Raw genomic sequence first — 14,026 nt, 5'->3', positions numbered from 1 at the left:
GAAATTCAGTTTTTAGAGCTGGGGGGTGATGGCGGTCTCTAAAAGGGATGCAAACACCGTTCATCAGGACGCTCTGGCCACAGCTCGTTAGCTCAGGTGCATTAACAGCGAGCGAGGTTGGCCGGGCTTTAGCTGTCCCACTGTGGCTTCCCCATCACGCCGCGAGAGGAGCAAAGCCACGACAAATCGGTGCTGAGGATGAGATCCTAATCCAGGATCAAGAGGAATAGAAAACAACTGCAGAATTTGACTAAAGTGGCATTAAGGCTCCATCCTGCAGCACAGGGGCTGTGGGAGCGGGAGAGGGCGGAGGCAGCGTTTAAACGCTGGGTGTTTGACAGAAATTAATTTATCTCACAGTTAAGGGAGGATCAGAACACCTAATCCAGGGGACTGGATTAGCACAGGCTACGTAAAAACTCCGAGAAAGAGATAACAGTTTTACCAAATGTATTTAAAGGATTGAAATCCTAGTGCCTGAAAACACTTGAGGTAGCAAATTTAAAAATCAGCTGAAATTACTAAGAAAAATACTACAAAATACTACCTCAAGCTACAGATCAAGGCAGAATATTTTTGCTTTCACACCACGTGAAAAAAAAAAAGTAATTTCTTACTATAAAAAAAATGTGTGTTTTCCAGGATGCAAAGTGGTTTGTTTTCCCAACTGCACAAATCCAGGAAGTTTGGAGGACTGCAACTCCCATGCTGAGAGAGATCCAGAGCCTGCTCTGGGCATCATTTTTGATCACACTTTCTCCTCTGTATTCCTTCTGATGTCCCAGTGCCCTGTCTGTGGAACGGCACTGCTCAATCCTGCCCAAGCTGCTGAGAAACCTTGAGCCAGTTCTAAAAGGAACCTGGACTCATGAAAAAGATATTTAAAAAACCACAGTCACAGGCATCTCCTCAGGAAAGCTGATTCCTACATTTTACAGGAATTGCAGTCTACTTTCCCCACCCCCATTTTTGTGGCCTTTAGAATAGATTGAATTCACTCTCAAAATCACTGTCTTTATGGAGCTTCTGGTTGCCAGCCAGTGCTCCCCAAACTTTTCAGTTCTTGTTCTTCACAGAGAAAATTAAAAAAAAAAAAAAAAAAGTAATTTCTTACTATTAAAAAAAATAATTTGGAGCATGTATTTAAAAGGTGTTCTCAAGAAACCATGTAATAGTGTTTCAGAAGACAAATAGCTGGTCTTCTGAAACTTCCCATAGAAACTGTAAGATATTGGGATAAATAAATTTTATTACTGTTTTATAAACCGCAACAAAAAGTTCATCAATACAGCAGAATGTGCAGCTGTATATTATTAAGATAGAGACTACTGTATTATCATCAAAAAATACAAATAATTTTACCTTTTGAATATTTTTGTAGAAGAGTACTAATGTTTTTGTAGAAACAACTAAAGTGTTTATTTTCTTTTACTGTAGTTTTACAATAAAATTTATAAAAAGGGTAAAGTTGCAGAAAATAGTGCTTCCGAAAATAAGCATGTGTAAAATATTTATTTCTCTGGTATTGTTAAAAAGAAGTAGTGTAACTGCAAATGTCAAATGCTATTCTCTGCCGTGAATTATGAGGATACAGACGTCACTAGTGAAAACGCTGAGAAATTCAGTGGCACAGATAATATACATGGTGTTTGCAGACTTGAAAAACAGTAAGTAACACCAGCCTGCAACAAACTTTTGACATCTGATGTCTTTCAGGATATGACTGTAGCAAAGAGTGATTCTTGGACATAGTGCAGAAAAGCAGCATCAAACCATCAGCCAGCTCAGGATGTTGGCTAATTCAGAGGAAATTCTCCTATGTGGCTGATATTTTTGTTAAAGATAAATATGTAACACACGCGACTGGGTAAACCAGCTTCAGACTAAATCTGTACTTTCTAATGGGGCTGTTCAGAATGCTGCCAGGAGAAAAGTAGTGTTATGCATTTTGCATTTTTGCACATTAATGTAGTTACACGGAATTCAATGGCGGCAATAAAGTTTCATCTATTAGAAGATTGTATTGGGTGCAGAACCCACAAGCAAACTGCCTGATGTGGTCTCAAGCCATTATAGCACTAACATTAATAATGCCATTTTTCAGCAACTCATCTGGCAACAGCCAGGTTCTTCATTAAAACGTGAAAAATACCCATAACCTGTGAGGTAAACATCTTCCTTAAAATCCACATCTCGCTTCTACCAGTTGTAGGCTGTGAAACACTATTAATTCCAGTTGGCTCTATATGAATAATTTTCATTTTAGGGAGGCTCTTTTTAGAGCAAACCTGTGCTTCTCCCGTTGTGTTTATGACTGCAAAGGAACTGGTTGTTTGAATCTTCTTGAAATTTAGAAGAGCTTACATTTCGTGACTTTTTATCTCTGTTGATAAAATAAAATAAAAATGTGCCTCTCGTCGTGTTGTTTATGCTCCTCTGCCCTTCTTTTACCACACTGTTTCAGGAAACCTTGGAGAAGACCTGAACCCCGTGAGGGGACCTGAACCAAGAACCCATTGGATTGACACCATTTACTTAGGACATACCAAACAAAAAGCTTTTACTGCAGATGATTCCCTAAAGTCTTGGGATTTGAAAATTAAAACTATTTTTGTCAAAAGAGAAAAAACTGGGGGAAACCCCCATCCTGTGGGACACCACAGGGGCTGCAGAGGAGCGCCACAAAATGGCGGCGTGAGAAGCGGGGCCCGAGTCCCTGAGGGCTGAGGGCGCGGCCGGGGCGCTCAGGGGACCCTCTGCCTTTGGGGGGCCATCAGCACTGGGAAAGCGACCAGAACGCGGCAGCTCCGCATGGTCTCGGGCTCTGACTGAAGGGAAAGAGCGAGGAGCCTCCAGAGACTCACCCAAGGACGAAGGGGCCAAAACCTCCCTCACGGCCGAACGCTGCCCCTCAGCGCGGGGCAGCCCCCGCGTCCCGGGGCACCTCAGCCCCGCCGAAAGGTGCGGGGAGGGCGGCAGGCGCCACCTGCCCGCCGCGCTCCGTGCCGGGGGCGGTGGGAGCCGGGGTAGCCGGGCAAGCCCGAAGCAGCTTCGGCCGTCGGGAGAAGGGGCTGTGCCCGTTCACCCAGCGGAACAACCGCAGCGCCGGCCGGGCGGGTTTATCGCCAGCGGCCGCGGCGCTCCGCTTCCCCAGGGACACATCGGCGGGGCTCCTGTGCCCCCCAAACCACCCGTTTGCCTGAAGAGTGGGACTTATGAGGGAAAGACCAACGTTTCTGAGGGCTTCGGGCGAAAAGCGATGAGGATGCTCCATCTACCGGGGGCAGCGCGCAGGTGGGCGGTGGCCGGGCGGGGAGAGGAGGGAAGCGCCGCTAGAGCGGGACATCGCCGGGAAGCCTGCTGAGGGTTACTTACACACATACACGCTCTGGGATGTGGCACAAAAATAAGGAGCTGCAGAGTGTAATGTGCTTTGTCCAGCCCTCCAGGTCCCGCTAGTGTTGCTTACCCAGCTGGTGGAAATCAGCCTAAATCCTCCTTCCCTCAATCCCTCACGGGCCCGGCCCTCAGATAGTTTTAAAAGGCATTAAAGCACCTCCCTTCTCATCCCGGAGCAGTGCTTCACACTAAGGATGCTGTGGAATGCCGCCGCTTGCCTCAACACAAGTTGTGTTCAAAAATTTGTCACGTTTGTTTGTTTGTGGGAGTGCAGCATTACAAGGCAAAAATGCACAGCCCGGGTGTGCAAGAATCTAGAACATGATGCTTCCCTCCACACTTGGTTGGTTTTTACTCCATTGAGATTACTGAGACAGAGGATGGATTTAAGATTATCAATAAGCAGAGGAAAATAAATTGAGGGATAGGGTACAACCCGGAGGGGGAAAAACCTCATCAGCTTTCTTCAGAAAGAAGAAAGGATAGAGAAACAGAAACAGAACTGAAGAGAGAGACACACAGAAAACTCTCTCTGCCAGCTGCAGCACAGGTGTCAGTCAGATGCGATGCTGCTTTCAGAACACTCGGTTCAACCAACAAGAAATGCAGCTTCAAAGAGAAATAGCTGAGCTACCTGGCTTCTGGTCAGCCATGAGCAAGGGAAATAAAAAAGAGAGATATGGAAAGTGGCGTGTTCTTTTGGAAGCTAGATTTCTGCTGTCTCTTCTCCGTGGTGAGGCTCTGTCCTTCCCAGGAACATCTCCCACCTCTCTCCCTGCCTGTTCTGGAGGGTGCGAGCCCTGCTTGCCCTGCTCCCTAGGCACGCTCCAATTCCTAGATGCCTCTGGAGCTCTGCATTTGCCACTCCGTCTTCCCAAAACATTCGGTGTTTCCCCCAGGAGAAATGGCTTCAAAGCTTTATCCTGCATCAAGCAATTCCTTAAAGACCTTCTAAACTTCTCGAATGAATGGGAGCTTAACAGCAGAGTAGCAGGTAACTTCAATGATGCACATTAACACCTCGCCGTGTCCCGGTGATTTAAGTAGTGCCAAGGGAGGCTGAGATTCCCAGAGATCCAAGGACCCCAGTTCACCCGGAAGGTGGTCAGTCAGTTCAACAGGCTTTGGATAAAACCGGCAGGGACTTCCCGGTTAATTCCCCCCAGGACCTGTTCCCACCGGAGCTTGGCAGGGCCCGGGAGCTCCTTTACCCATCTATTTATTATAAGGGCTCCCAAGCCGAGGTTATCACTCTGTTCCCACCAAAATAAAACCCTTCTGAAGCTGCAGAAAGAGGAATTTTGTTTGCCGCTGGTTCTGACTTGTTTGTTTTCTCTTGTTTCCCAGCAGAATCCCTCTGAAAAGTCCCCAGCTAACCCCAAAGCCATAAACAACCACTTTCATTACCGATGGCAAGAAGGAAGGGCTCTTTCATAGTATCACATCTAATCAATGATGAATGGCTTGCATTACTCTTGAAAAGAAACCTAGTCAAGTCAGGGCTCAGAAAAGGCTCCCAAACCTTCTCCCCACTGCTGGCAGACCCCCAAACCCATCATCCTGTTAGTGCACAGCCCCGGTGCTGCCTCTCGTTGAGCTCCATGCCCCTCTCCTGTGTTCTGGCGGCTCCCCCGGTCCTGATTGCCGGCTCTTCCAGCTGATGGAAACCCAGGACCTTCCCCGCAGAGAGCACAGGGCACCCAGTGCCCCCGGCAGTACCTATGATCGAGTTTGGGAAAATCTCTGGAGGCACACGGCCAAATACCCCCAGAAGAAAGCAGGGAATTGTCGCTGCCTGATTTACCGGGATAAGGGATGGAAGATTCCTGTCCTCATGGAGCTGCTCCGAGATAAATTTTCTCCTTGACGCAGTGCTGTAATGCTGGAGCCCAGGCAGCGTGGCCCCAAACCTGTGCAGCCGTGGCCCCAAACCTGTCCCCAAGCCCGGGATGGTGCCTGACTCCCACATGGCACCCAAAGCTGCGGAGGAGCTCCCTCCCGAGAAAAGAGCGACCCCCGTTCCTGAGCAGCCTTCAACCACAGCGAGTCACCTCCAAGAGGGGCTGGAAAACAGCTCAGTGCCAGCGCCCAGGCCAGCGGGACACAGGATTTGTCCGGGACTCAGCCCCAGAAACATTTAGACACTTCAGGGCATCTGAGCGTGGTTCCTCACCTCCCCTAAACTTGCGAATTTTCTTCATTCCTGCTTTCTGATAAATAAATGTTTTAGTGACAACCTTCGTCCCCATCCTGGGACTGGGAGAAGTTGTAATGTTTAAAGAACTTGAATGGGAGAGGAGAGGCTTAATGTGGGACAAAACCACGATCAATCAAAAAAAATCTATTTATTTCAATACTTCGTGATTTTGTTGCTTTTGTTGAAATTTTCAGTGAAATCCTGATGGAAGCAGATTGAAGATTGTACAGGAGTATCTCAATGTAGAAGATTTGGCAGTGTGTGTATTTACCTGCAGGTGAAGGCAGCAGCCAAACAAACCCCAAAGGATTCAAAACTTTAAAACCAGGTTCATAGACCAGAAAAACCTTTCATACACCCCAAAGAAAATTAAATATTAATCTTGGGCAGTAGATTCTTTCTGTCTGCAACCACGGCCTTGACCAGAGGCCTGTACAAAGAATGTCTTTCCTTACCAATCTCAAAATAATTTCGACATTTTGAGTTTTTAGTGCATCTTTATTTTAACTTCAGATGTACCAGCCATGGCCTGATACTTCTTTTGACAAGTAACTTGAATAATACACCAAAGATTTCATGAATATATGGTGCGAGAGTAGAAAGTGGGTGAACATCTCTCTCTGTCCAACAGCATTTTAGGGGCTCTTTGGTGCTTTCAACAGGTATCATCAGCTTAAGTGAGTATCCAACCTGCCCACTCTCTCTAATATGAGCAGATTACAGCTTTAAATGTAACTTCATTTTAGGAGGAAATGAAACGATTTATATCTGTTATTTCAACAATGATGGCACCCTTAAAAATAGTAGGACAAGCATGTAAAGCGCATGGATACACAGGTGTTTTCCCCACCAAGCATCCCCCACTCCAGCATCCTAAGCTTGAGGTCCTACACCAAAGCTCTGGGATGACTCGGTGGGAAACGCTCCCGAAAACCCCGTCCCCGCTCCCCGAGGGGCGCTGACATTTCCAGTAACCTTTTCTATCCGCGGCAGCGGGCACTGTCCTCGGGCTGAGCATCCCCCGCCCGCTCCGAGGGAGCGGGGTAGAACCAGCCGGGGGAGGACAGGGAGCCTCCTGCTCTCTCCAGCCCCTCCCGGCCCGCAGCGCTCCACGGCACCAGCCCGAGACCCATCCAGGGCCGCAAAATCCCGGCTGGTTTCCCAGATATCCGCCCCAGGGACCGCCTGCGCTCCGGTTCTCCCGGTCAGCATCCCTTAATGAACTCCCACATCTCTGACAATCCTACCGAGACTTAAAAGAGAGGCTTCTCCTTCCCGAGGGTATTTTTTTAATACACTGCTGAACGCCACTCAAGGGCTTTAAAAATGTATTCGCACCTCTGCTGCGTTTGGAAGCTCTGTCTAGATAATCCCCAGTGACTGAGATTCTGGGACCCAGGATAGCTGACAAATGCTGATGCAAAGGTGTATAAATATGTTGCTCAGTGTATTTTTGCTTTAAGGTTCTGAGGAGAGGGGAATATGTCCCATCCTGAGGCCAGAACCCCCGTGTCCGTGCCGGCCGCCGAGATGCTACAGATGTCTGGTCATATTTTTGGTAAATATTTTTTCACGTACAACTTTATTTCTTGTTTTCCAGTGGGTTTGTTTCCGCAGGGTTAACTCATCACGCTACCTGTAACAAGGGTCAAAGCTGTCACCTAAATAAAAGTAGTTATAATTGCCGGCTATTAATGTTACAAGTAGTGTTTCTGTTATATGGGAGGACGGAGGGGCAAAGAAGAAAATGGGGGTAAAGGGCCGAAACGAAGAGGGCACGGCCAAGTGCACTCGCAGGCTCTCCCGCAGCTCTCGTAAGCCACGGGGGCTGAGGCAGGAGCTTGGCACCGCAGGAATCTCGGCTTTTCCGATGCGGCAGCGCGTCCCAGGGGATGGGGTCGCTCCTGGGGTCGCTGCGATCGCTGTGGGTCGCGCTCCGGAGGCAAAGCCCGGCCCGGCCCGGTCCGGCGGTAGAGCTCTTGTGGAGCGGCGGGGAAACTGGGAACCTGTCAGGGCGTCAGCCATGGATAAAATTCCCTGAGAGCTGGGAAAGGGATGGAGGGGCCTCCTTGAAGCTGATCTCTCTCGGCCCTGGTGGCGCAAAGCAAGGAGCCCCAAGAACCTTTCCCAAACAGGGACAATCCAGTCACACCGGACCGTGCCACTTCCCAAAACCAGAACCCACAGTACCCAGCTGGAGAGGGTTCAAAACTACTGAGCTGGGCTGTTTTTCCACCTTGCACGACCCTTCAAATAGTTAACACAAGGTTCCTGGGTCCATTTCGGTGTCGCTATTCTTTCTCTCCCTCTCCCCTCCCAGCAGTGCTGCCAGCGTCACCCCATCCGGGCCGGTTTCTGGGGAACAAAGGCTGGGGACCTGGGGGACAGCCCCTCGCCCCTGCGAGCCGCACTTAATGAGGATTCATTTCTTTAGCCTACAGTCCTGGCTTTCATTACGGAGCCTGTCTCTCTGTGTTCATGATCATTAGGCTGCAGCCCAGTAACTCCCTCGCCAGATCATGTGCATAATTTTTAAAAAAACAGCAAAAAAAAAAAAAAAATACCCCTTCAGTAATATTAGTAATCATCTCCATCATCACAATCATCATCTGGCCGTTCTAAATTAGCTACCCATTAACACAGACTCTCCATCCTTCCTCGTCTCTCCCAGCAGAGGTTTTTCTCCACCAGCCCCGTCCCGGGACGCTGCCGGGGCTCGGCGGCGTGGGCTGGGGCGGCGGGGCAGCTCCTGCCCGCAGGGACGCGCCCGGAGCCGCCGAGGTCGCCGCCCTCTCACCCGCGCACTGGGGAAGCCCGATGCTCATACCGAGGAGGTCTGGAGGCTTTTTAAATTCCTGCCCGAAAAGGTTTTTTGGGATCTTTCGTAGACTTGGTCAAATTATTGTTATTCCCTAAGGGCGAGGACAGTGGTGGGATGGAAGACTGGAAGAGGACTCTCGGCAATATTTCTAAATTATATTTTTCTCTTTAATTTTTTCTCCCCCCTTAGGTTTTCTTTTTTTCCCTAAGCAGATCGGCAAATCAAACCTGGATGAAGGTGAAGCCGAAAAGTCACTCCTTTTATTTTTTTGAGTTTCTGTGGAGTGTCTCTGAACTCGTGAGTTTTGTGTGCGCTTTTATGTCTTCCCAGCTCTGTCGGGTCTTATGAAAATGAGCAGTATTGAAAGCTTTTCCATCCCGCTAGCTGTGAGCCTCACATAAATGATGTAAATGGCTCGAAGGGTTTTTTTCAAGTGAACTGTGTAGATCTGTGAAAATAATATCAGGGTTTTCCGTCAGAATGAGCTTAGCACTGTACTGAGGCGTACCATAATCTGACCCGACACCTCCGACCATCTGCGCTATCTATCTGCCTTCTGATTTACCAAATCTTCACAAGCAAAAGACAAATTGTACTTGATACTAAAGAAAAGACGGCGAGCCTCAGTCCAGCTCCTTTTCTGCAGAGAAATGATTGGAGAAAATGTAAATCTGTTTAATTTCGGTCTACAGGCAACTAGCAAAGGAGCTTTCTTAAAGAAGGGAAGAAAGAAAAACAAAAACAATAGGGAGAAAAAAAAGAATGGGGGGAGGGAAGAGACAATAACAAGATATCAAATTAAGAAGATATTTTTTTGACAAGCATTCTAGAAAAAAAAAATACATTGCAAAGAGCAGAGGGGAGAACATATTGAGTTTAATTCAAAATATATGCTGCCTTTCTGAGCATAGTCCCTAATTCCCGGGAAAAAATTACCACTGAGCAGCTATTTGTAGAATAAAGAGTGGCTTCTTGATCATCCGCCCGTTCTCTACGGAAAATAAATGGTATTCTCGCAGCTCAAAAAGAGATTTCATCCCACCCCGAGATGTCTGGAGTTGCCCCCGCTTTACTCCGATGGGGCGGCCGGGGCTCACCTTGCACCCAGCCCCGCGATCGCTCTCTCAGGACACCGAGGGGGGAAAAAACCCACGGGGAATTATTACTACAGGGTGATCAATATTTCAAAAGATTCCCGAAATCTGCTTTAAGTCGCTTTCCTGACCTACAAATGACTTCTCACTCCTCGCGACTGTTCTCGGCGTCTATTCAGGACCATTCAGCCGAAAACAATAAGGGTTTAAATGTTAAAAAAAAAAAAAATAAATAAACTGCTTTGGTTGAACGGGAAAGGGCGCTGGGCTTTTTGCAGATAATTCCTCGTCTTAACCGAAATGGGAAGGCACCTACAGGGGGAAAGGGGAGAGTTTTTCCCTAAATCTCGGCTGTTCCTGCGGTGCTCCCGCTGCATCCATTGTCAGTTGACACTCCCAGCATCACTGTCACTGTTAGGCAGCCAATTTTTTGTCTGATTTCTCAGCTCTGCCTTATCCCCCTCTCTGCCCGCGGGTGCGCGGAGCTCTGTGCGAGCATCACCGGGCCGGACCCCGCAGATTTACCGGGGAGGATGCGGGGGTCCCGGCCGTCCTATCGCTGGGACCACTCCCTCCAACCTGCAGCCAGCACTCTGAAGAGGGACCCCATTCCCTCCCCTCGGCTCTGCCCTGCCCGGGTCGGCGGGGCAGGGCGGCGGGGTCGCGGTCCCCGGGGAGCGGGGCGGGGAGCGGGGCGGGAAGCGGGGCGGTGCGGGGCCTTCCGCCGTGATTGGCAGCGGCTGACAGTGAGTGGCAGCCCCGCCATGGAAACCCGGGAGCCAATCTGCCGAGCCCGCAGCAAATCAGCCGCTCCCGCAGCAGCGCGGCGGCGGCGGGGAGCTGCGCTTCTGCCTTTTCTGGTTCCCTTTTTTTCTAGCGGTCCCCATCGCCTCTCCGCCCTCCGCCGTCCCTCCCGCGGCAGCTCCGCCGGCACCGGCGGAGGCAGCAGCGGAGCGAGGGGCGGCCCGGGGCCGCTGCCCCTTCCCCGCCGCGGGGCTGTGCGCGGCGGCGGCGGGCATCGCCGCGGGTGCGCCGAGCGCGGAGCGGAGTCCGGCGCCGCCTCCATGTTCCAGCTGCCCATCCTCAATTTCAGCCCGCAGCAGGTGGCCGGGGTATGCGAGACCCTGGAGGAGAGCGGGGACATCGAGCGCCTGGGGCGCTTCCTCTGGTCCCTGCCCGTGGCCCCCGCGGCCTGCGAGGCGCTCAACAAGAACGAGTCGGTGCTGAGAGCCCGGGCCATCGTGGCCTTCCACACGGGGAACTACCGGGAGCTCTACCACATCCTGGAGAACCACAAGTTCACCAAGGAGTCCCACGCCAAACTGCAAGCCCTCTGGCTGGAAGCGCACTACCAGGAGGCGGAGAAGCTGCGGGGCCGACCCCTGGGGCCGGTGGACAAGTACCGGGTGAGGAAGAAGTTCCCTCTGCCGCGCACCATCTGGGACGGCGAGCAGAAGACACATTGCTTCAAGGAGCGGACGAGGCATTTGCTGCGGGAGTGGTACCTGCAGGACCCTTACCCCAACCCCAGCAAAAAGCGGGAACTGGCTCAGGCCACGGGACTTACCCCCACGCAAGTGGGCAACTGGTTCAAAAACCGCAGGCAAAGGGACAGGGCAGCAGCCGCTAAGAACAGGTAAGGTGCTGCCCGTCCCGTCGGGACTCGGGCTCCCCCTTAGCGAGGCTTCGCCCCCGCCCGCCGAGGCCGGAGGCTGCGGGGAGGCGGTGCGAGACGGCCGGCAGAGGATGGGGGAAACGATCCCGGGAGATTTCTCCCCGGGAAATGCAGCGAGATAAAGCAGGAGCAGCGGGAAAACACTAAGGCTTTTTAATTACTTCGATTTAATAGGGAAGGATCCCCGCCCTGGGCTCCCTCCTGGCTGCCCTGTGGGGAAGCGGGACAGGGGGAGAGGGGCCGCCGGCAGCCACCGGCTGGAGCTGGCGGCAGAAGGGCCATGTTCAGGGGCTGAGCGGAAACAAACCCCCTCCAAAGTTTTACCCGGACATATAAATACTGGTTTGAGATATGTCCATCCTGAGAAGAGCCGGCCGTGCCCTCTGCGGGCCCTGCCAAGGCCGCCGTGTCCTATTCCTCCACCGGAGCCATCCGGGAACATTCCTTGGGATACTGTTCTTGTTTCTATTATATATATATAAATATATAATAGAAATACAGCATGAATATATAGATACAATTTTTTAAAATATATGTTACAGAACAAAATCACGGCTCTAAATGAGCAGTGTTATCCCAACGCTAGTGACCCAAGCAGACGCCCCGGCAAGCAGAGGAGGGAGCAGAGTTCCCCCTTTATCTCCTGTCCAGAATCCCGGGGTGGGGAAAACTCCCCTTGTCACCTCTCAGCCGGGCTGTCGTACCTCGGGGACGTGGGTACTGTCACCCGGAGCCCTTTTTTATGGGCTAAGGGAAGATGTAAGGCCTACTGGACGGGAGACGCCGCCCGGGAGCTGCTGCAGGGCATTACTGACCCCTAAGATGAGGCTCGGTTTGGGGGCAGGCTGCGGAGGACGGGGACGACTTTCCCCTGGGTGTGCCAGCCGAGGAGCGGGGCTGACCCTGGGGCGGGCACCCGGTTTTTCAGACTGAGCTGAGGAACCGAGTGCCCACCCAGCTTCTCCTCTCTCGTACCGCTGGTATAAGTGGTGAGAGCCGGAGGTCGGGGGAAGCAGCGTGGGGGTGCCGGTCGGGGGAGCCCCCGGGGGGACCCAGGAGCTGCCGGCGGGTGCGGAGGGCGGGCGGTGATGCTGTGTGTGCCGCTTCCTTGCAGGCTACAGCAGCAGGTCCTAACGCAGGGCTCGGTGCGCTCGCTGCAAGCGGAGGAGGAGAGCGGCGGGGAGGCGGTGGGAGCCGCCTCCAGCCCCGCAGCCAGCCTCTCCAGCAAAGCGGCCACCTCCGCCATCTCCATCACATCCAGCGACAGTGAATGTGACATCTGACACCGCCGCCATGGCAAAGCGGGGCGAGAGGGAGGCCCGGCTCACCGGTGCCTCGGACGCGGCCGGAGCAGCGGGGCTGGCAGTGCCCGGCGCGGGCGCCGATCGCGGGGTACGGGGCGCTCCCCGGCCGCCCGCCCGCGCCTCCCTCCCAGCCCCGCAGCAGACTGCATTAAAAACGTCATTAAAATCGTTGTCGCCTTTATTTCGAAGGATTTGCAGAATTGATGCCTAAAAAGAAATAACTAAAGAAAGTCCAGAAAACGTTAAAAAAAAAAAAAAATCAAGAAACCGAATGCCAAGTTGCAAAATGTCTGAGCCCCTGCCCTTATCCCGCGGGGTTGTTTCATGTTGAAAAGACGCTGTTCTTTTGGTTGGGTTTTGCTTTACTTTAAAGGGTTTTTATATATATATATATATAATGTTTATTTACTTATTTAAGGGATTGCTATGGTAGATTTTTTTCTATTATTATTATTAATTATTATTATTTTTGGCTTGTTCTCTATGTGCACAGGTGACTTGTAGAGCATGTGCAGGACGAAACTGTATGAAGCAGCCTAAAACCATAATAAAATATTTGGTGAACGACCCTCGCATCTGCTTTGAAATGACGGTGTCGGTTTCACGCCCGCCAATTTACCCAGAGCAGATCTCCGAGGCCACGGCTATTTCAGCAGCAGCTCGGCAGGAACCGAATTAGCCGGTCCCCGGGAGCGGGGGTGATGTTTTTGCCAAGCAGGGAGCTGGGAGGAGCCGGGATGAGGCGAGAGGAGCGGGAGTGGGGCTGGCGGGGGATGCGGGTGCCCGAGGAAGGGAAGGAAGGAAGCGGTATCGCCGCAGCTCCTTCTCTCCCAAGGGCTGAAGCTTAGGGGATTATCGGAGGAGAATTTTCTGAGAGGAACGAGGGGAAGAAAAATAAAAAAAAAATATTATGGAGAGGAATGGTTGGGGCACAGCCCCGCCGGGGAAACTAAGCTTCCTCCCTCACCTGGCAAAGGCGAGGAGAAGATGGGGAATTAACAGTTCTCCATGCCAGTGAAAGGCTATAACGGGGGGCTAAATTACCCCAAATCGGGACCTCTGCGATGTGCCTGTGGCTGTCCCCACCATCCGCCTCCCTCGCTTTGTTTTGCGGCGGTTTTGCTGGAGGAGACCAAACGCCAGGTCCAAGGAGCGTGCTAAGCTTTTTTCCCCAGCAGAAGGATTTTATATTATACAATTTGACATTGATCTTTAAATCGCCTGAGCTGTGCTTTTTTTGTCTTCTCGGTCTCATCGCGTTTACTTCCCTGTCCTCAGAGAGATGCCTCCTCGGTAAGCTGATTGCTTGGCTCGATTTATTTAGCAGCCGAAGCCTGGCACTGGGGGAAGCCGGGCAGCGCTGGCAGCGGGAGATGCCCCGGCTCCCGCTCGGCTCCGGCTGCCTGCAAGGGGCAGGGGCATTTCAGCTCCGTGATAGTTTAATTCAGCCCTGCTGCCTTTTATCTGCAGATAAATTCCCGTCTAGGCAGTGACTTCTGCCCCTCTAAGTATGAATTTAAAACCTGAATTCAAGGC

The 14,026-nt window shown here is 51.5% G+C and overlaps 1 protein-coding gene across 1 annotated transcript; it reads left to right on the top strand.

The window, feature by feature from the left end:
- The first annotated feature begins 10,566 nt into the window (after window positions 1-10,566).
- On the top strand, window positions 10,567-12,469 carry SIX6 (SIX homeobox 6). The gene is made up of 2 exons (XM_041459400.1): window positions 10,567-11,147; window positions 12,301-12,469. Exons 1-2 carry the CDS (start codon window positions 10,576-10,578, stop codon window positions 12,467-12,469), a joined length of 741 nt encoding a protein of 246 aa, XP_041315334.1. The 5' UTR covers window positions 10,567-10,575.
- The last annotated feature ends 1,557 nt before the right edge of the window (window positions 12,470-14,026 follow it).

Source organism: Pyrgilauda ruficollis, unplaced genomic scaffold, assembly GCF_017590135.1.
Source record: "Pyrgilauda ruficollis isolate IOZ18807 unplaced genomic scaffold, ASM1759013v1 scaffold135, whole genome shotgun sequence".
Taxonomy (NCBI): domain Eukaryota; kingdom Metazoa; phylum Chordata; class Aves; order Passeriformes; family Passeridae; genus Pyrgilauda; species Pyrgilauda ruficollis.
This window is presented reverse-complemented; position numbering and strand designations above follow the sequence as displayed.

What these genes read in the sequence shown, in the direction of transcription:
- SIX6 (XM_041459400.1), top strand. Translation starts at nt 10,576, where the DNA reads ATGTTCCAGCTGCCCATCCTCAATTTCAGCCCGCAGCAGGTGGCCGGG. An exon ending in GCAGCAGCCGCTAAGAACAG is followed by an intron (nt 11,148 to 12,300) that starts GTAAGGTGCTGC and finishes GCTTCCTTGCAG; the next exon opens with GCTACAGCAGCAGGTCCTAA.